Source organism: Mustela lutreola, chromosome 3 (genome assembly GCF_030435805.1).
Source record: "Mustela lutreola isolate mMusLut2 chromosome 3, mMusLut2.pri, whole genome shotgun sequence".
NCBI classification, from domain to species: Eukaryota; Metazoa; Chordata; class Mammalia; order Carnivora; family Mustelidae; genus Mustela; species Mustela lutreola.
The window spans coordinates 164901144-164922457 of NC_081292.1; the positions used below are offsets into that span (position 1 = coordinate 164901144).

The 21314-nt window shown below is 61.4% G+C and overlaps 1 protein-coding gene across 4 annotated transcripts in view; it reads right to left on the reverse strand.

Annotated features, from left to right (window-relative positions):
- The window catches only part of CROCC2 (ciliary rootlet coiled-coil, rootletin family member 2), a 60831-nt gene that overhangs the window by 34901 nt on the left and 4616 nt on the right, over positions 1–21314 (reverse strand). For 3 of the 4 annotated variants that reach the window (XM_059167464.1, XM_059167463.1, XM_059167461.1), the window contains exons 2-15: positions 16807–16957; positions 15638–15786; positions 13556–13662; positions 12032–12197; positions 7895–7998; positions 7168–7395; positions 5924–6020; positions 5747–5827; positions 5397–5603; positions 4881–5092; positions 3127–3309; positions 2515–2659; positions 1989–2135; positions 1525–1767 (exon numbers count right to left, since the gene is read on the reverse strand). In XM_059167464.1, the coding sequence (XP_059023447.1) occupies positions 1525–1767; positions 1989–2135; positions 2515–2659; positions 3127–3309; positions 4881–5092; positions 5397–5603; positions 5747–5827; positions 5924–6020; positions 7168–7395; positions 7895–7998; positions 12032–12197; positions 13556–13662; positions 15638–15786; positions 16807–16957 (2220 nt within the window). The remainder of the gene's footprint in view (positions 1–1524; positions 1768–1988; positions 2136–2514; positions 2660–3126; positions 3310–4880; positions 5093–5396; positions 5604–5746; positions 5828–5923; positions 6021–7167; positions 7396–7894; positions 7999–12031; positions 12198–13555; positions 13663–15637; positions 15787–16806; positions 16958–21314) is intronic. The other variant, XM_059167462.1, reaches the window with a different exon arrangement.

Sequence of the window (21314 nt, forward strand, 5' to 3'; positions counted from 1 at the left end):
TGAGTAAACTATTCCAGGTACATCTGACAAGGCACTCGCGTTCAAGATACATCAAAAGTTCTTATATGTCCATAACCAAACACCCAGTAAGAACAGGCACAAAAGTTGAACAGACACTTGACAAAATACGGTATGCAACCTTCCAGCGAGCATAATAACATGTGCTCAGATCATCTGTTATCTAGGACATGTCAGTTCAAACCACCATGGTATATAACTTCACACACACACACACACAGAAGAGCTGAAAAGCAGAAATGGGTGATGCTAAGTGTGGACGAGGCTGTGAAGCCACTGAAAGCCCGCCCCGCCCCCCACAGGTCCGTTGCTGGCAGTGGAGAAAGCAATGCAACCAGTTCAGAAAATCACTGGCCCGTTTCTTATTCGGTTTGACACCCACCTACCCAACGGCCACATTCCCCTCCCTATACATGTTTGCAACTCATACACTTATGTCCATGGCCGCCTTGTGCATCAAAACCCAGACTGCAAAGAGCCCAAATGCCCAGCGGCCAGGAAATGGGAAAGTGAATGTGGTTTATTTCTATGTGAAGTGTTACCAGGCAGTCAAAACCCTGGTCACCACGACTAAATGCGATGGCACTCCCTGACATTGTGCAGAGACACGGCCCCAGCTCTGCGGCTCCCTTTACCAGAAGCTCTCGGACAGGCGAAACCGTGCATGGGTGGGGTGCGTGGCACAGAGACTGCCTGGGGTGGGGTAGACCTGAGGCCCTGGGGAGACCATCCTCCTCTCCTCGGTGCCAACCATGCCGTGCATGCAGTGGTCACAACTCGTGGACCTGCGCGGTGGCTCTTGAGTGCAAATCACACTCCAGTGACAGAAGGAGGGAAGAGACGGGCTGGAAAGGATGGGACAGAGCCCGAGGGACAGAAGGACTGGGAGCTGAGTCCCAGAGCACCCAAGACAGCTGGTGGCCCCAGGTGCCCAAGACTATGGGCGCAACGTTCCACATGGGGCAACAGGCTGGGATTGGAGGAAAGCAAAGTGCTCCAGGGTCACTCCCCACATAGCCTGCCTTCCTCCAAAGGCTGAGGTCTGGGGAGAGTGGGGGAATGAACACATGAGCAAAGACTGAGACACAACAGCGAGCACAGAGAGGTCCAGGGAGGAGAGAAACAGGACAGAGGAGGAAGCAGTGACACTCCTGACCCCCAAGTGTGTGGAAGTCACGAGACAGAGCCTTTCGGTCCTCGGAGGGAGTCCTAGGACAGGCCCTGGACATGGGGGACAGGCTCCACGTACAGATTCTCTGCATATCACGCCCCCCATCTCCTCCCCACCAACCCCCGACCCCCGCACCGGGAAGCCGGTGTCAGAGTAGACTTTGAGTCTGGCCACAGTGGTTAGCGGTTAGCTTTGGTGGCAGAAGGCACTTCAGCAACCATCCTGAGCCAGTGTGGCTTTAAAAAGGTGACCTGTGGCCTTCCATGCCCCAGAGAGCCGGGCAGGGCAGCCCTGCTGGGTGGGAGTGGGGCCTGGGAGCCTGGCGGACACCTCACCTGGTCCACCTGCTCCTGCAGCTGGGCCTTCTGCTGCTGGAAGCGGGCAACCTGCCCCAGCTGCTGCTCTAGCTGCTGCTCCAGCTGCTGCTCCAGGCGCCCGCAGGCCCGCTGCAGGCCCCCGCGCTCCGTCTGCATCAGCTCCAGCTGCTGCTCCGCCCGTACCAGCCGCTCCTGCGCTCTGGCCTGCTCCCGCTCCAGTGCCTTCTGCTGCTCCCGCAGCTGGTCCCGTTCCTGTTCCAGCTGCCATGGTGGCAGGGGGGTGGTGAGGGGGGTTGCAGGCAGGGAGGCAGATGTGTTCCATATGCCAGCACCCTCAGTCCTGTGGGCTGAGCACCCCGCCCGGCCTGTGCAGGACCTGGCAGTCTCCTGTACCCCAGTATGCCTCCTCTCCGGACCCCTGCTCTCTCGGCAGGAATGGAGAAGGGGAGGAGATGGCAGGGGGTGGGGGGCTTGCTTCTCACCTGCAGGACCAGGTGGCTCAGGTTGCCTTTGTCGTGAGCCAGTGCCTCCGTCAGGGCCGCCATCCTGGCCAGGGAGTCCCTTTGCTCTGCTCCCTCTGACTTCAGCCGGGTCACAAGCAGTTCCAGGTCAGTGCTGCTGGACTCGGCCTATAGGGGAACAGCGCAGCCACTCTGATGAGACTTCAGATCTGCAAGCAGACCTTCTGCCCAGGTGGAGCTGTGGTGCCAGGAGGGGAGGGAGCTCTGGGCAGGACAGGGTGTCGAGGCCTCTGAGGTGGGCACTGGCCCCCTGGGTCCTCAGGCTGCAGCCAGATGTGGTGGGGTAGCCCCATGAGATGCACGGAGAGGCAGGTGTGGCCAGTGGCCAGGCAGGACAGGCCTGCGCCCACCAGCTGGGGACCCAGGAGGCTGTTGGTGGCTTTGGGAACTCTGGTGATGGACTGAGGGCCCTGGAGGGTGAGAAGACAAGTGAGTGGGAGGGGGCAGGCCAGCGTAGACAGTGGGGGAGAGCGGGCAGGGCGGGTACCCGTGCCAGGGCTTTGCGCAGGCCCTCCCTCTCGCTCTCCAGAACATCCCTCTGTAGCCGGGCTGAGTTCAGTGCCTCCTGGGCTGACACCAGCTCCTTCCTGAGCCCCGAGACCTTCTCCTCCAGCTGCTCCAGGCGCCCTTGACTGCGATCCAGAAACCAGAAGACAGAGACTGTGAGGTTACCTCAGGGCAAGGAAGGGGCCACAATGGGCAGGATGATGACCTGCAGATCCCTCCGAGCCCAGGGAGCCCCAGAGGAGCATGCACAGCCTTGCAGGGCCCAGAAACTCATTAGTCCTGTTTCAGGCCTGGGTGGGTGGTCTTGGTCCATACCTTGACAGCCCTGGGTGAGGAGTGTGTGTGTGTGTGTTTGTGTGTGTGTGTGCACTCACAGCGCACTCTGGTCCTGGGGGTAGGGAGTAGACCTTGCTGGGAGGTTGGAGCAGGGGTGAGGGGGTGTGGGTGATGCCCAGCTTGGGGGAATCTGGAGAACCCTTTGCCGCTGCTGTCCCATCAGGTGCCCCCACTCCCAGCCTGGTGAGGACATGGCCCTCTTTGTGGCTGGGGACACAGAGGCTGAGAGGTGTGGCAGCCACTCTGCCCGGCACACCTGGTCTCTAGCTCCCTGCGGCCCCGCTCGGCCTGCTGCATCAGCTCTTCCTTCCGCTCTGCCCACAGCAGGAGGCCCCTCTGCAGCTCCTCCGTCTGGGCCTCCAGCCTCTGCTTCTCTGCGTCTGAAATGGCCGCCTTCCCCCTCATCTCGTCCACCGCAGTCTCCAGAGCCCTTTTCTCTCTGGTGGCAGGGGAGGCGGAAGGTTGAGGCAGCCCCAGGACTGGATCTGGGGAAGGGGAGCCGAGGGACGTCCCCTAGGTAGAGTCAAACTTAGGGGAGTCCCAGGAGCATGGCAGGGCCAGGACGCCAGGCCAGGGGGCCACCGAGGGCAGCACGCTGAGGAAGCATGATGGGGGACAGAAGAGACCCAACCAGCTCCGGCTCTGACAGGCCGGTCCCCTCCTGGAGGTCTTCTCTGAGCCCTGAAAGCACTCAAGGGTCCTGCTCCCTGGTGTGTGCCGAGCTCAGCTCTCTGCCACACAAAGGCCAAGTTCAGCTAGTCCTTGCAGAGCTCAGCGGGAAGGAAGGGACTGCTCGTCTGCTGACACCCTGTTCACCTTGTCCCACAGGAGCCCCGGGCCCTGGAGGTGTAGCAGCCTTGTGCAAAGCCGTGCTCACAGGCTGATCCACCCTGGGTTCCTCTCAGCATGCCACCCCTCAGCCAGGAATCTGGACCTCAGCTGCTCCCCCTCGGGCTCTGGCCCCTGGAGCACCCAGTCCCGAAGCCTCCCTTTCCCCAGTGCCCGTGGGATCTGGCCCCTCTGCCCCACACGCTCAGGTGCCCACCCACGCAGGACCCCCTGTCTAGCTGCTGCAGCTTGCCCCCTAGCAGCCAGACCAGTGCTTCTAAGCCATGGGTGTAGGAGGCAGTGCCCCCTGCTAATAGCCGCCTGGCCCCACTGCCCTCTGCTCCATGGGGAGAGGGTCCCTCAGCCTCACCCTGCTCATTGCAAGGCTCGGTGTTTCCCCACCTTGGCTCCTGTCTGCCCCCGGGAAGGCCTCCCCTCGTCAGAGGAAAGCTTCGGCCCTCCAGGTACCCTCCTCCTCCACCACTCCGTGCCACACCCCATGTCAGGCTGAGCTCCTCTGCCCTTGTCTTTCCGGGCAAGCGCCCTGTTCCTCCAGCCCAAGCCTGCTGGCCTCCCACATCCCAGCTCAGGCAGCCTGTGGCTTTGAGAAGTCCCACCTAGCCCCTCACTCAGGACTAGGTGTCCCAGGAGAGTCTTGTCCTGTACTTCCCAAATCCCACCAATCCCAGGGCAGTAAGATGCCCACAGAAACCTCCAGAAAGCCTCTTGGCGAACTGTACCATAGGTCGCTAGATCCAGGAGGGTTCTCAAGCGACCCCAATGCATGTGGAGGGAAGGGAGTTCGGGGGGATTTATGAACCATTTCTGAAGAATGGACAGACCCTTGCTTGGGAGGAGTCCTGGGAGTCAGACAGGAGGCGGGAGGCGTGAAGCGGGAGAGAGTGTGGAAGTGGAGCACAGAGGCAGTCTGAGGGGGGCAGGGCATACGCTGAGTCCGGGCTCTGGGAAGGTGCGTCCTGGGCAGAGGCAGCCTACCTAGGTGGGCCCAGCTGAGGGCAAGGAGACTCAGAGCAGGTGGGTGGCCCTGGGGCTGAGGGGACAAGGGAGGGGGCCTCGCCAGGAGCAGTTTTGGTCCTGGAGGTGGGGCCCCCTCTTTCCCTCCTGCTGGCAGCACCTCTGGGCTGGCATTGCCTGCCCTGCCCCACTCAGCCCTCCCATCACCTTCGTAGGAGCTCGCTGGTTGCCCGGCAGTGCTGTGCCTCCCGGCTCTGCATCTCTAGCTGGCGCAGGAGGTCCTCACGCTCCCGCCCCTGCTCCTGCGCCCGCTCCTGGAGGAGCCTCCTGGAGGCCTGCAGCTCCTGCTGGCTCTCGGACAGCTGCTCCCGGAGCCTGGTGGCCACCGCCTGTGACAACTCCAGCTGCAGGCGCAGCTCCTGCCCGGGACGGGGGTGCGGCGTGAGCCCCTCGCTGACCCTTGACCAGACTCTCCCCAGAAGGATGCCCTCAGAACCAGAGCCAAACCTCCCTGGCCTCGAAGATGCACCGGCTGTGTCCAGACCGTTCCCCGGAGCCACTTCCTTCTTAAAGGCCCCCAGCTCCCTGTGCTGGCACCCAGGCTGCCCTCCCTGTGGCCCCCAGGGATCCAGCTCTGGGGGAGCCACAGCAGGCCTGTAATGGCACTTTGGCCCTGGTGGGGATCCGGGCACAGCTTTGCCCCTGTGGGCCGTGGGTGCCCACCTGTTCTAGTCGCTGCCGCCTCTCAATGGCTCTCTGCACAGCCTGCAGTGCAGGCTCCGGGGTGTCCAGGGGGTGGGCCCGCAGTGGGGACATGCCCCGGTAGGGGGACGCAGAGCGTGCGGGCCACCCCTGCTGGCCCCGTGCCTCCTCGGCGCCCGTCCCGCCGCTCCGTGCCAGCTCTGGGCCCCCGGCATCCGCCTGGGCCACCTTCAGGGTGCGGAGAGGAGAGGACGGAGGTAGGGAGCTCAGGGCTATGGCCACGTGGGGACCCTCCAGATCCCGTGAGTGGTCAGTCCTCAGGACCCCAGCGCCTCAGCTGCTCTCCCGTGGGAAGGACCGAGGGCCTGCACCTCTGTGATGCTCTTCAGAACGTGCTGCAGGGACTGAACTTCCTCCTCCAAGGCATCCAGCTGGGCTCCAGGGCTCCGGGCCTGCCATGGCCAGAGCAGCTGCCTCAGCAGGGTTGGGCCCGCACCCCCACCCTGGGCTGGCCCCCCACAGAGAGCCGCTTTCCCAGCCCTGCGCACCAGCTTCTGAACCTGTGTCCTGAGGGAAGAGATGGTGGTCTCCTTCTTTGAGTTTTCCTCTGTGAGCTTCTCCACCAGCAGGGTCTGCTCGGAGAGTCTGGAGATAAGGTGGGGCTGGGGAAAGGGTTGTCGGAGCAGAGAACAAAGCCCAGCATGTGGACACGGGGGCGCCCCCAGACGTGTAGGCTGTGTCCAGACTCCCCTGTGGTGCAGCCTACACCCCGGCTTTGGGCGAGTTGGCCTTGGTCCCTTGTCTGGGCAGGAACTTCTCATCTGCTCCAGAACCATCAGTGGCCCCTGCAGTCTCTGCAGAATCAGAGTTCAGCATTCCAGGCCCCCACCGAGACCATGACTGGCTCTCCAGCATCATAGCCAGTGGCCCCCTGAGGCCATGCCCCGTCCTTATGACCGTTGGTCCAGCTGCTTCCTCTGCCGGGAGCACCTCAGCCACCGAAAGTCTAACAAGTTATTCCCAGGAGCCACCTCCTTCTCAGAGGTGGTCCCCCAGAGGAGTCCCCCTTCCCGTGGCCCTGCATCTTTGGTGCAGGTCCTGGGGTACAGCCGCTGCAGGCTGCACTGGGCTACCATGCTCCTTTGGGGCTGGTCTGGGGTTCTTGGACTCAGCTGGCTCCCTGAGGGCAGGCCTGCAGGGTCTGTGGCCAGGCGGTCCTCGGTTCTGAGGAACTGAGCTTGGATTCAGCAGGTTAGGCCTCCCCTGGGGCATTGCCTCCCCACTGTCTGCTGGAGCTGCTCTCCTGAAATTTCTGAGCTGCTGATATAGCTCTGTGTCCAAAACCTCGTGGGCTTGCTCTCAGACCCCCAGGAGAGGCCCTGGTCTCTTCTGCACCAGGAGTATACCTGGGCCCCTCTGTCTCCCTCAGCTTCTTAAATGCTCTACCTCCAAGCGGGTACCCACCTCTGCAGGGATGTGTTCTCTGCCGAAGTCCCTTCTGGGAGCCAGCCAGGAGGACACAGTCCAGATGTGCCCCTGCCACATTCCCTGAAACCCTCAAAGCTCGGGTGTTCCAGCTCGGCCTCTGGGGCATGGTTCGGGATGCAGGAGCTCACCTTGGGGACCATCCCTCTGGTGCCAGCAGCGTGTGAGGTGCCCTGATGTGGGAGTACTGGGTGCGGGTCAGGAGGGGAAGCAGCACGGGCCATGTGCGTGAGCCTTGGACTTGCTGCTGCTCAAGGTGGGGAAGGGTAGGTGTCCCACCTCCAAGCCTGCTGCTCCCAGCACCCACCTCGCCTGGAGCGCCACCTTCTCTGCGTCCCAGTGGCCCTGCAGCTGGAGCATCTCCCGCACCTTGTCCCGTAGCTGCCTCTCCAGCCGTGCAGCCTGCTGGGCCCCTGGCTCCAGGCTGCCTGGCCCGCTGCCAGCAGACAGCCGCAGGTGGGAGTCAAGGTTCAGGCAGGCCGTTTGCAGGCGCCAGGCCGTCCTAGCTGCCTCTGCTCGCATGTCCGTGAGACCCCTGCGAGGCAAGGGCGGCACCCCCAGCTGAGCCTCAGGACCCAAGGTCATGAGCCGCCCAGATGGGCAGGAGCCGGTCATGTGGGCCCTTCTTTCTGCCCACAGCAGACCTCTCCCCTGACATCCTCAGAAGCCCCCAGCACGAGGCCTGGATTGTGGCCACATCCCAGCCAGGGAAGGGGAGCGGGGCGGCTAGGCCAGGCCAGGCCAGGCCAGATGGGATGGCCTCTCTGACCTGCTGAGCCTGTCTCCTGCTGATATGCACTTCAAGGATCCCAGAGCAAAGGGATCTGAGGGGCCCTAATACTCTGCCTAGGGATACCCTCTCTGCAGCATCTCCCAGCCGGCCTGCTCCCTTGCCTTCTCTCCCCTTGCACCTCTGCCTACCTCACTCTGTCTGTGCTTTCCCCTATCGCCCACCTCTCTTGTCCATTCCTCTGCACCCACAAGGTCAACCTGATGCCCCATGTCCCCCACCCTGGTGGGCCCAGTGCCCGTACCTCTCTGTGGTCGCACGCAGTTCAGCCAGCTGTATGCGGAGCGCGGTGACCTGTCTCCACAGGGGGAGGAGTTCCTGGGGCCCCCCTGAGCGTGTGCGTGTGCTCTGAAAACAAGAGGCTGGGTCTGCTTCAGGAGTGGTTGGCGTGAGGAGCCCTGCAACCCCTCCCCACAAACCCCTCTTCCAGATGCCAAGCTGGGTTGGCAGCCACGGCAGGGAGCAGACCCAGCGCTGCCGTAGTCCTGCATCTCCCTTTCCCATGGGCTTACCTTCTCAAATAATGCAAATCCCTTGCTTCCCAGGGTGTGGTGCTCACTCCCCCACCCTGAGGACCTGGGCCTGGGCAGGTGACCATAGCTGGGTCCTGCCCGGGACCAGGACTTACCCAGCCTGGTCTCCCTGCAGCCCTCCGCAATTGGGTCACCTCCTTCCCCCAGTGCAGGGAGGGGAGCTTCCCTTCCTCCCCCAGCACCAAGAGAGCAGCTCTGGGGGAGCCATAACATGTCCAGCTGTGGGGCTTGGTCCTCGAAGGAGCCTGGGACCCAGAAGCCTCTACCACCTGGAGCTCACAGAGGGGAAGTTGGAGAAGCTGCCCGCTGAGACAGGGCTAAGTGAATTGGGGTAGTAATGGGGAAGCAGGAAGCCACTGCAGGACTGTAGGGGTGGGAGAGGGGACAGAGCTGGGGGCCGTAACGGGATGGAACCATGTACGTCCAGTGGTGTCTGCCTTCCAGGGAACGGAGCTGAAGCCCAGGGGTCCTGAGTCTCCACACCACCTTCCCTGGCCCCAAACTCAGCTGTGCCCTGAGTGCTGACCTCCTGCACTCCCAGCGGGCTCAGCACGTGCCCAGCACTGCCCCCGCGCTCCCTCTGCCCTTCCTGCTTATTATAGGCGCCCCTGGAATGCTGCTTTCCAACAAAGCGCCTTCACTTCCTCCAGCTCTCAGGACACACACACCCTCTCTCCTTCATGAAGGCTTTGCCATCGCCTGTCCTGATCCCACATCCCAGCCCCCCCCCCCCCCACTGAGCCCAGGAACACTTGGCTGAGTGCCCCCAAGTCCTCTGTGTGCTTGCCCTGCTCCACCGGCCCCCCATCGTGATCATCAAAGAGCAGGGATTAGACCTGCCCCCTGGAGGAGCAGATGCCTGGCCTGGCTGCCCAGGAACTTCAATTAACTATGTCAGATTCCAGACTTCACAGCTTCCGGAATGCAAGGCCGGGCTGGCCGATGTGGGGAGGAACAGTCACGCCAGGAACCAGCGAGGTCAGGAGCGCGAGAGCAGCACAGGCAACCTCCTGCCAAGCTCAGTAACTCAAACACGTTTCCTTGACCACAGCGGCTCCAGGGGTGGCGAGAGAAGCCTGGGGCCCCTCCAAAGGGGGAGTCTGCCCACACTCAGGAGTGAGATCTCAAAGCTGCTTTCCAAGTTGGGGTGCCAGCGAGGACTGACCAGAACCCATGCGCCCACATACACACACGAGCACACGCACAGCCCTGCCTGCAGGGTGCCGTAAGGAGGTACCGTGGATGGAATGTCTGCATGCCCTAAAATCTGAATGTTGAAACCTAATCCCCAGTGGGACGGGGTTGGGGTGGGGCCTTCAGCTTCCACCCTCATGATGGAGTTAGTGCCCTTGTGAAAGGGGCCCTGGGGAGCTCTCTTGCCCCCTCCACTGTGCGTGGGTTTGTGTGTGTTCATAGTGAGAAGGAGCTGTCCCCTGTCTGCACGCTGAATGGCCTCACACCTTGACCTCGGACTTCCTGTCTCTAGAACTGTGAGAATTAATGTTAGCAAGACATAAGTTCCAGTCTGTGGTTCTGTGACAGCAGCCTGATGGTAAGATGCGGAGTAAAAGTATCTTCCCTGTGGATATGGGGTCCCAAGTCAGCCTATATGCAGTTTTCAGTCTGAATTCATACAACCTGGGGTTTAAAAAGGACTCAGGCTGAAAATTTACTTCACTGGGCCCCAAAGACTGTCAGATCCCCTACGCACCTGTCAGAAGCAAACAAAAATCCCTTCTGAAAGATGCCACCTCCTTTCCAGGTTCCAAAGAACTTTCACAAAGTTCTAAGAAAAATAAACAGCTCTTGGTTTAAAATTTAAAAACAAACAAACAAAAAATCTCTAAAGACACAAGGAAACAGAGCACTATGGTCAAGAGCCAGAAGAAACAATAGAATCAGACCTTAAGGAACTTGAGATGTTGGAACATCAAACACAATGGAGAACATACCTATTTTCAGGATGCCTCAGCAAGTAAACAAGAGGCTTGAACATGTGAGTTAAGAGTAAGATATTTGGGAAAGAATCAACCAGAATTCTTAAAGATGAAAACCAGGATATTTGGAATTTAAACAAAGCAGACAGGGATTGACAGCACTTGGACACCAGAGACAGACATGCTGACCAGGTAGATGTATTTGAAGACATTGTCTCGACTACAAACACAAAGAAGACATGCCAGGTTCAGAAGGCTGAAGGGGTCGGGGGTCCTGAGAGCAGTGGGTCTGCTTGGAGTCGGGAGGAGCGAGGATGCGCACAGGCAACACTCAGAGATGCGAGGGCTGCTTTCCGAAAGTAACAAAGACACAGCAGATGAGTCCGAAGCAGAATAAACAGAAAGAAGTCTGCAGAGACACACCCTAGTAAAACCGCAGGACCACAAAGTCAAAGCCAGGATCTTAAAGCTGCCAGGTGGGAGGACAGATACCATCAAAGGCCCTGGGGGCCAACCTCCTGCCAGAGGACAAAGAAAGGGTCTTTAAAATACCGAGAGAGAACACCTGATGACCAGCGAGACATCGAGGGGGGAGATGGAGACCCTCGACCTGCCAGTCCAAGCTGAACTAGAGATCTGTCTTCTAGGACGTTCATCTCCGCTCGATGGGCCCAAGTCCAGCCGCAGGAAGAGGTGGAAGCAAGGACGTGGGGCTGCCTCTCTCAGGCCTCCTGCCACATGCAGGAGCCCTGCTGTCAGCCACAACCCTGTGGTGACTGACAAGGCCCTCTCAGTGACCTGTGTAAAGGCACACTCTCCCTCTGTTGCTCTTCCCCGTCCACGCAGCAGGAGGTCTACCTAGCCTTCCATGGAACAACAGCCACAGACGGCTGGGCACAGGGGATAAGCCCTCCTGTGTGGCAGCTGTGGCCCGGGCCTGCGGGGGCCCAGACAGCTGTCCTTTCTGCCTGACGCTGGTTGGACAGTGTAGGATGGCCCCATGAGGTGGGCTCTTCTGAGGGACATCTGTGTGGGGTCAGCCTGGGGCCCAGGAACACCGGACTCCCTTGGCTTTGGCTTTCACCTGGAAGCATTTTCCAGGTGGTGTCTGAGAGGAATCCTGCCAGTGGCGTCTGGAGAGGACAGTAGGAAGGCCATGGGGATACCTGACCCTCCCTTAGGGATGACCACAGCTGTGGAGGCCCACCTTGCCCCAGGCTGGGCCCCTTTCAGAGGACTGTGTCCAAGGACAGACCAGAGCAGAGGTGTGAATGCCTCTTTTCACTCAGGGGCCACAGCCTAGCCATGGGAAGACCTGGACCAGGGAGGAGAGTGGGGTTTCATCTTTCCCAAGCATCTCCTCCAGCTCACACCAGGGGTCTTGCTGTTAGAGAACAACCCTGAGGCTGTGGCCTGGGGCATTGTGTCCTGAACCCCTGCAGGGCTTAGGGCTCAGAAGACTATGATCAGGCAAGCCCTGGGAGGGCCCTACTGGCACTGGCCGTGGGCTAGGAGCAATGGCATGGCTCCTGACTCCTCTGAGTGTCCCCGACCCTGCAGTCCAAGCAGGAGTCAGGCCTTGAGAGAGAGAGTCAGGCCTCTCTCTCAAGAATGGGGAGGGCTGTGCAAGAGCCAGGACCCTGTGCCCTCATTCTACTTTGCGAGTCTGATCTTGAGGTCCCGCCTATTCTCAAGTGAGGGCCTCCCTCCTCCGGTGCCCCCACTCTGTAGATTGCTGTGGCCAAGCTGGGTGGGGAACATGGGGTAGCAGGAGGTCAGTGGCCTTGCCTTCCAGGAGTAACCACAGCGAGAACCGATTCACCCTCTCCCGGCCCCCTCTGCATCCTCCCTGCCACCAGCCACAAACACTGGAGCCCTTGTCCCCTGCCCATGGGCACAGTGGGAGAGGACCTGTCTCCCAGTCCAGCGCTGGGCCTCCCTCAGCTCCAGCTCGCCCCGAAGATGGAGCATGCCGTCCGCCGTCCTGGCCAGCTCCTCGGCCAGCCTGTCGTTGGCCTTCTTCACCTGCTCCAGCTGTTCCCGCAGAAGGGCGTTCACCTGGGAGAGCCCCGTGCTCCTGGATGGGCCAAAACCACAGCAGCGTGACAGTGGGCAAGTGGCTTCTCCTTTGAAAGGCTCTCTGAGAGCCCAGCTCTACGCTTCCTGGGCCCGGCTGACCCAGCTCGGGTGTGAAGGTCCCCAGGCCACACCTAAGAGGCACAGACCACCTGCCACGGGTCCCCTACGGCTCCCCAAAGGGTGCCAGTATCTGAGTGCCCCCGGCACCCTCCTCCATCTCTGAGATGCCTACTCTCTCTCTCCTCCCGTGCTGAGCACTCCTGGCTGTGCTCCATGAGTGTGGCTGGCTCCGTCGCAGGGGCCGTGAGTCCTGAGACACACGAGAGGCGTGGCACTGGGAGCTGAGGGCACCAGGCCTGGGAGGAGGGCACAGGGCAGTGGAGAGAGGGAGTCTACACGCCCTGGGATGGGGGCAGCCCCCCTGTGACCAATCGGGTTCTTTTTCCACTGAAGCCGGCTGCGTAGGTTGGAGTGTCTCTCTGAGATCCAGCACTTCCGGGCAGGCTGCAAGGCCACAAAAGGGACCTTCTGAGCTCCTCTTTGCAACCTGGGCGTCCTCTCCTCCTGGGCTGTGACCCCTCCCACCTCCCCCGCTGTTTTTGAAAACTGGTTTTCAAAATGCTTCTCAGCACTTTCCTTCCATTTCCAGAGTCCCTGAGGATGAAGCAAGTAACGGGAAGTATTCCATAAATGTTCTAACCTCCCCCAGGTCTGGATTTGCCGCTGGGCTCAGGGGTGTAACCCCTCCTGTCTGTCTTCCCTGCAGTGTGGAGATCTGCCCTTCCCTTCTGGGAACGGGGTCCTGGAGCTTGGGGGTCAGGGCTGCTTCTGGAGAGCTGGCGTTACCACCGGGAGGGTAGGGCACGGCACGCTCTGGCCGCTGGTGAGCAGAGGGGTCCCTGACCATGCAGCCGAGGGGACCTGGGAGGTAGGACCAGAACGTGAAGAAGAGGGGTCTTGAGGGCAGCCCCCATGGGCACCCTGAGACTGGCTGCGCTAATAGGGGCCACAGTTAGCTCAGGGGCCTGCCTGCAGAGCGGGCCAGGGCACTAGCCTTGGCGTCATCAGGGGCCTGGAGGGGGCATGCTCAGGAGCACAGGTTCTGTGAGACCCTCAGACCTGTGGGACCTGCACCCCACACCTGAGGCCACAGCCTGTGGGACCCCTCCCCACCCTGCTCTGCCCACTCCTTCCACTGCCTCTGAGGCCTGCAGCCAACATGTCCAGGCAAATTTGACTTGGAGTCACTTTAGGAAGAGACTGGCCAAAGGCCCCAAGGCATAGTGGGGTCTGCCACCTCTAGGGGTGATGGCCTAGCTCCCAATAGCCTTGACTGCCTCACACATCCCGACTCACCTCTGCTCAGCAGCCTCCAGACGGCCCAAGGCCTCCTCCAGGTCCACGCTGTGCTCCAGCTCCGACCTCCGCAGCCGAACTTCCATGCTCTCCAGGCGGGCCTGTAGCTGGAGAGGAACAGAAGCCCCCACCTGGCCAGTGGCTCCCCAGCCCCCAGGCAGGGTGGCTGTGGATAAAGCCCTCCCCAAGGTGGGAGAAGGGGTGTCCCTCCGGCTGCCAGCAGGGGCCTGCTGAGGCTCAGGCCCCTCCCCATAAGGGGGCCGAGGGACAGGCATTCGCCTCTGACCCTATGCCCAGTGCTTGTGGCTGGCTGAGGAGGGGTCTCCAGGGCCTGTTTCGTAAGGGGCAGGATAGCTGAACTGGGGTCACTCTCCATTGAGAGAGCTGAAGATAGGGGTCCCACCCCTGCATCTGCACCCCTCCCCCACCCCGGTGCTGGAATCTGCGTTCCCATTGTCTCCTCTCGCAGGTGAGCAGGAGCATGGCCACCACCACAAGTGGGCTTCGTCCCCCCGCAGGCCTGGTGGAGAGGGGGGTCGTCTGAGCTGGACCAGGCCTGCCTCAGAGCCTGTGTCCTTCCTGGCTCCCTGCTGGGGCCTGAACAGATGGGGAGCCTGGAGATCCAAGGGGAACAGGAGGTGCCAGGGGTTGCCCCCAGCTGTGCCGACCCAGAGCACACTTGGGGTGTTTGGGGAGGGGAACTCAGGTCCAATAGGCAGGCTGGAGGCCTGGGCAGGGGCTGGGGGTGCCCACAGAGCAGGCACATTGGCCACCCTGACCCCCGCCCCACCCTGTCCATCTGCTCGGGGGTGACGCTGGGGAGGCCTGGCCCCTTCAGGCGCCTGCACAAGGGGGAGGCTGGACGCCCATGGGATCCGGCCATGTGCGCTGAGCTGCGGGGTCTGGGAGTTCAGCTCTGACTCATGAGGCTTACTAATCTGTCCGCAGGATTTCTGGCTTCGCTTCCTACCCCCGGTTCCCAACATCTCCCCACCCTGTGCTAGGAAGGTCCCCCACCCCCACAACTGGGCCCAGGCCACAGACAGCCCCGGAGGGCTGGAGCTTGCTGATGTCCTCCTGGCCCTGACAGGGATGAGGACACCGACCCTCGTGGTCCTGCCTGAGGGGTGCAGTAGGGGTGAGGCAGCGGGGAGAATGGGTGTTTAGTGTGGGGGCTGTCGATGCCCTTGGGTAGCTGGCACGGGTCACTGGTCATGCTCGGAAGGGCCAGCCCTGGTTCAGTCTCGGCTCCAACGCAGGCAGCACGGCCCTTGGCAAGTCTGGCTGCTCTGAGGAAAGTGGGGTCATCTATCCTGCCACGTAGTGCAAGGAGGACTCTGAAGACAGCAAGGGTAGGGTGGGCCAGACGCATAGGAGGCCCTGAGCACCCCACACGGGGACCGGGCATCCTAGCCCAGTCCCACTCAGGAGCCATGGGGCTTGGAGGGGCAGACCCTGGAAAGAGGCTCAGGCCTGGCAGGTTTCCTCAGCTTTCTAGTATGGGTTCGCACCTGAACAACAGCAGCTCCCCCAACCCCACACTTTATAACCACATGGCCTCTTGCTGCGGTGGAAGGCACTGTAGGTGCCCTGGGGACCAAGGACTGAGGACCCCCTGGTCACAGCTGTCCTCTGAGGTCTGTGGTGACCTTGATTGTCAGGAAAAGGTCAGGGGAGCAAAGCCAATTCTCTACAGGCTCTGTCTGAGGGATGGGGCCCATTCCTAGCAGACCCCAAGAGTGAGGTACTGGGGCCAAAGGCTCAGGATGACCAGGTTGCCCCCACAAAGCCCCCAGGCAGCCAGGACACAAGTCCACACTTCAGAGACCAGGGGAGAGGAGCACTAGGAGGAAGAGGGGCCTGGACACCCGCCTATTCTCACCCTCCCCTCTCCAGCCTGTTTTCCGGTCTGTGGCTTGGGGTTTGGTTTAGATGTGCTGTGGCTGAGATCCCCTGTCACTGTGTCCCAAGACTCAACAATGGTCCCGGCCCTCTGACCACCAGTCTCAGGAGGTGACCGCCCTGCCGCAGGCCAGGCTGCCGCCTTCTGCTTGTGCCCACATACCCGAGATACACGCTTACCCGCTCACTGAGCGCATGGTACCTGCCGGCCAGCTCGTCCTGCTCAGAGCCTGCCTGGGTCAGCAGGTTCTCCAGCCTGGACAGCTCCTCCTGCAGGAGCTCGTTCTCCTCTTGCACACGGGCCGCGATGGCCAGCGGCTCCTGTGTCCCTGGACGGGTAGCACCAGTGTCAGCCTGGGTGGCCGAATCAGGGTCCCCCTATCTCCTCAGCCACCACACCCTGTCCAGTGGGCCTCTGGGCCCCTCACTGGGCTCCCACGGCTGGTCTTCCCTGCTTGTCCAGGAGGGTCCCAGGTCTGACCTGGGGACCCTGGTTGGAGTATGTGGGCTTCATGCTCCAGGCCTCCCTCCCTCTCCTGCTGGAGGACTGGACACCGACGGCTGCCCTACCTCTCATCCACATCTCTAACCCCAACACAGTCCCAAACCAATTAGAGTGGAGGGTGTGGGAGTGGCCTGGACTCTGGGGACCCCCTTCCCCTGTGAAGCAGTGAGAACTACTGATTTGGGGTAACCAAATCACATCTGAATAGTGAGCTGCTTTTCTAAGCACACAGTGGGCTTTCTTCTTCCTTGGCACACACCTTTTGTGAGTGACTGGTTCTGTCAGGAGGCTGGATAGACCCTGACTACAGAAAGGGGTCTCAGGACACACAAATGAGAGAGTCACTTGCACTAGTAAGGGCCAAGTGGCCTGATCAGTTGGGTGGCCTGCTGCAGGGACCCATCTGGGGGCCAGTCCCTCAGCTGCAAAGCCTCTTCTTGCAGCAGGGAATGGGGGGAGGGCTGGGTGAGCAGAGGGCTGGGCGGGCTGGGGGGACTAGCTCAGTGTCTGTGCTTCCTGGGTTTTGACCTTCAGGATTTTCACTCATCTAATGAAACAAATACGATGAAATCCAGATGGCTGGTCACAAATGTGTCACAAACAGAAATGCAGCGCTGGAGAGTCCTTGTGGCTTCGTGGTAAACACGCTGTGGGTCTTGACATAGGAACCCTGTGGTGACCCCTGTGGGAGGGTGTGGTTCTGTGCCCCATCACACCACAAGATGACAGGCCTGGAGGGGCCAGCCGAGGGGGACACTATGGGGCAGGTGAGGAAGCTGATGGCCCTGTGGCTCCCCTGGTGCCCACCCTCACCTCCGTTGTCACCCCTACCACCGTCCATCACCTTGATGTGGTTCGTCCCCCAGGCTGCCAGCCACGATCTCACGGATTCGGGCGGGCAGAGGTGTGGGCAAAGCCCTCCAGCCTGCCCCACGAACGGTCAGTGTCCGGGCTTCTCTGGTGGCCATGGGACTCAAGACAGTGTCCTCCAGCCTCTGAAAAATAGTCATGCAGACACACTGGAGGCTGGCAGCCTCCTGGACAGCTGCCAAACACCTTCCCACAAGCTCACTGGGGTTAGTGGGGCAACCGCAGGGCTCCCCGGCCCCCAGCAGCAGTGCCCTGGAAAGGACTGCCTGAGGCTATCTCCCAGAGTACATGCCTTGGTTTCTCTACTTGCAGGGTGGGACAGCACCCTGCCTGCCAGGGATGTGTCCTGAGCCCTGGGGGCCAGGAGGAGACACATAGCCTAGCTGCTCACGAGTGCCCTGCCCTCTGGTCCTGCTCCTTCCCTTGGGGGCCGGGCTGAGTGTTCATACTGGGCCCCTCCAGAGAAACTGGGAGGCAGTTGTCCTTGCTTTGGTTATGGGACCCGATCTGGCACCCCCCTGTGGCACACAGTCTCACCACTTTGGCTGTGGGGGTTTCTGAGAGGGACTGGCAACTTGAAAGAACCTAGACCCACCCATCCACCTCCCTGCCCACCAGGAAGGGCACGAGGAGGCCCTGGGAGAGAGCAGGACAGGAACCAAGGGAGGGGCTATGGGAGGAGAGTGATGACAGCCTTCCTTCCTGGCCTGTCCAGAGTAGCTGACCTGCTGTGGGAGAGGTCTCAGGAGGCCTGGAAGCAGGCAGGAAATCCTAGGATCCTGGATACCCAGAGGCTGGGGCTGAGGGACCCTGGGCTCTGCTGGTGCATTGCTTTGGCCCTGGGGATTCTCTGCCTCATTAGGTGAGCAGAGCTGGGGGAGGGCCACAGGCGTCGCCCTCCAAACCCCAGGCCGGACAGGCCCTTCTTGCCGGGTCTAACTGCAGCACTGGCCCTGGGAAGGACATCCAGGGGCCTGCACCCTCTCTGGACATGTAAGTCTTCTCAGGGGATCCTGGAGACAGATGTCTGCTCCCAGTGACTCTCCAGGGCTGTAAACCGGGCTCCTCCTGTCACCCCCTACCCAGTCCCAGATGTGCTCAAACTCACCCCTCCTCTAGCTTTCAGGATCCCTCTCCTTGTGGTTCCTCAGAGCCTGCTCGCCCACCCTGTGACTCTCCAGATCTCCCTCCCAGCCCGGGGTCCCAAGGAGTGACCTCCTACTGCTGGTCCCCTCCCTCCTCTGATTTCCTCCTAGCTCTCTCTGAAGACCTTCTCCAGGTTCAGACCCCTTCACCTGGCTCTGTCCCTCAGCCCCTGGCTGGTTGGGGTGGAGGGCTTCCTGGGCCTACCCTTGTTCTGCCCACTCCACTGCCCTGGTATTTCTGCCCACATGCCTCCAATTCTCCCCGGACACAAGGCATGTTCCACTTAAACCAGACTGCCAAGAGTCACCCCCAGACCTGGGCTCCTGCATGACACTTGGTAGGGCCCCATTCTGATCCCCAACAGCAGCCTAGTTCCTGGACCATCACTGAGCAAATACCACTGCCTGACTTCCACTGCCCTCCCCCTGGAGAGAGAACCCTAGTCTTGGCCCACCTGGGACCCAGCCCTTCTTCAGGCTGGAGTCTTGCTTTGCAGGAGGATGTTTGAGTTTGACTCAGCAGGGGGCCTTGGGAAGGCGCCATCCCCCCACATCTCCCCCAGATGACCCCCTTCAATATTACCCGGGGTGGGAGGTGAGCAGCTTGCCTTGGGGGCCTGGGAGGGCATGCCTGCTACCCTTTCTGGGCCAAGCAAGGCACGGGTGCCAAGACCATCAACCGCCTCTAATGTCTTCCCGGGAGGCAAGGCGGCTGAAGGGGCTAGGCCTTTGTCTGCCCTGAACCCTGTATTTGCACTCGGGGGAAACTGAGGCTCAGCGGGGTAGTGGCCCCGCTGTAGGAACAATGAACTCCAGGAAGCTCTCCCTCCGAGGCCCGGAATGGCTCTGCCCCTTCGCCCTCCCCCACCCTCCCCGCTCCCTCGGGCATCCGAGGCGCCACCCGCTAACGGGAAGGCAGCAGCGCCGCATAAACTTGACTCATTCCTAACATTTACAGAGGGTCACTTATTAGCCGAGACGTCCCAAGAGGCGCTGGGGGCGTAATGGGTTCCAGCTGTGGCCGGGTGCCTGCGATGGGCCGTGGCCCAGCTGGAGCCGAGGGGGCGCGGCGGGGGGCGCGCGGAGGGGAGGGACCGTGGGGTGTTGAGGGCGGGGAAGGGGCAAGCCCGGAACGGGGAGTGGGAGGGGCAGGAGGGGAGGGCGGCCGGGCAGGGGGGAGGATCGGGAGGGGGCGGGTCCGGGAGGGGAAAGGGAAGAGCCAGGAGGGGGCGGGGCCAGGAGAGACGCCTGGTCTCCATCCGGGGCGGATCGCGGGGCCTCACGGACCTGGGGGCAGGACCTCGCTGCTCTCTGCCTGTTCCGGGCAGCCTTGAGTCTGGCCCACAGAGGCTGCTCACTCCGCCTCGGGACCCTCCTCCCCAGCTGGCTATTTGTGGCTTGGCTCCGGTGACTGGGCGTCAGCGTGTCCCGGCAGTGCACAGGGAGACTTCGGGCTACCCCACTCCCCGCCCCGTCCCGTACTCTCAGCCCGTCGGAGGGCTGGACGTCGGTTTCCCCAAAGACCTCAGACTCATAGTTGAACCCAGCCATTACCCTTCCTCCTGCCCCCAGCGCCCTCTTCAGCTCAACTTGCACTAAAGGCGAGCTCCCAGCCCCTGTGTGGCCCTGTCCATGGAAGCAGATCCCCGCCTAGGGGGCCAGGCACCCCTTGGTCACGGTCACCGCTACGCTCCCCACTGCTCCACTCTCCACTGCAGCTGTGTGGAGGGGATAGCCTGCACGCGTAGGAACCTGGGCTCCCCTATCTATCCCCCACCTGGATCAGAGTAGGATTCCCCATGAGAATTGGGCTGGGGTCCCTGCCCTACCACAGCCAGCGAAAGCTGTGACCCTGGGTGTGTCTTCTGCCTCAGCTCCTCCTTTGTGAAGTGGGAGGGGGCATCCTAGAGCCCTGGGGGTGCTGCAGCTCTGTGGAGGGTGCGGTGTGGAGTCTGCGGGACAGGAGGCCTCTCCAGAGGGCAGATGACCTTGTAGGTCAGGAATGGAAATCACGAAGAGCAAGGTCACTACTTCCTCTTGCTGGGGCAGCATCAGTAAGTCCCTGAGTGTCCCCTCTGGACGTCCAGGCTGCTAGGGACACGGGGACACAGACAGCCTATGACCCAGGCGGAGAGAAGGATGGGTTCACAAGAGGAGCCTGGCATCTTCAAGATGGAGAAGGTGAGGCTCCCTGTACCCGACTGAGGGGGATCTTTGGGTACCCCAGAGTGAACCACCCCAGGGGCGGTTAGGGAGGGGCACCAGAACCTCTCATTAAAATCACCCTGGTAGACAGCGTCCTGAGGACGATCCCAGCTCAGCCAGGTTAAGGCTGCAGCGTCCTAAGGCAGCAGCAGACCTAGGGAGGGAGTGAGACTCCAGGGGCTGTCCTGGGCGGCTCTTCGCGTGGACCCGCCCGCCGCTGCCAGGGCCAGGCGGCCGAGCTCCCACAGTGCCGCCGTGTGGCCGCTAGAGGCACTGCAAGAGGCTGCGCCTGTCCCAGCCCTTGAGCTAGGAGGCTGGGGCAGGGGGACGTGCACCCGCAGGGGGACGTGCAAGGGTGCAGGGCTCACTGGCTCCGCTGAGAAGCCACGAGAAGTGAAGGTCATGACGGTCGGGAGCCCTTATGAGTGGAGTGAGGCAGGGAACTCACCACTGAGGATTTCTTAGCGAACATTGTCACACCCACTCTTGTCTACTTTATGGGTGAGGGGTCTCCCCCAAGGTCATGCACTCATAAAAGGCAGAGTTAGGACTGAGCCACCTGTGTTGGTCCTGGCACCTTCCTGGTGGCTGGTGACTGGGTCTCAGCAGGCATGCTGGCCTCAGGTGTCCTCCCCAGTGTGGCACGTCCCTGAGCCCAGGGAGATGGGCTCTCGAGACCCCCGACCCTGTTCTCCTCCCTGTTTGCCCGCTCCAGCCCCCCCACACCTGTGGGCACCACAGGCCTTTCCGCATCCCTTGGCAGCAGGCTTTGGCCCTCGCCAGGAGCGCGCACAGCTGGGAGAACATTTCTGAGGACAGGGCCTGCAGCCAAGGCCAGCGACCGGATGTCTGCTTGCCATCTTTCCGTGGCTTGGCCTGCGGCAGAGAGGGCCCTAGCTGGGGTGAATGCCTGCCAGGTTCCGTTTCCTGAGGAAAAAGAGCTTCTCTGTGTCTGGGGTAGCACCTGGCCACTGACTGCTGTGTCTCAGCACTGGCCAGTGTAGATTTCTATGCATTTGTGGAGCCCTCTGGGGCACTGGGTATCACCCCAGGAGCAGGGCCATGCTTTTATGGGGGGCCGTTTGGTCCTCAACTCATAATAAATGGGAGATGCGGGCCAGACACTGAACAG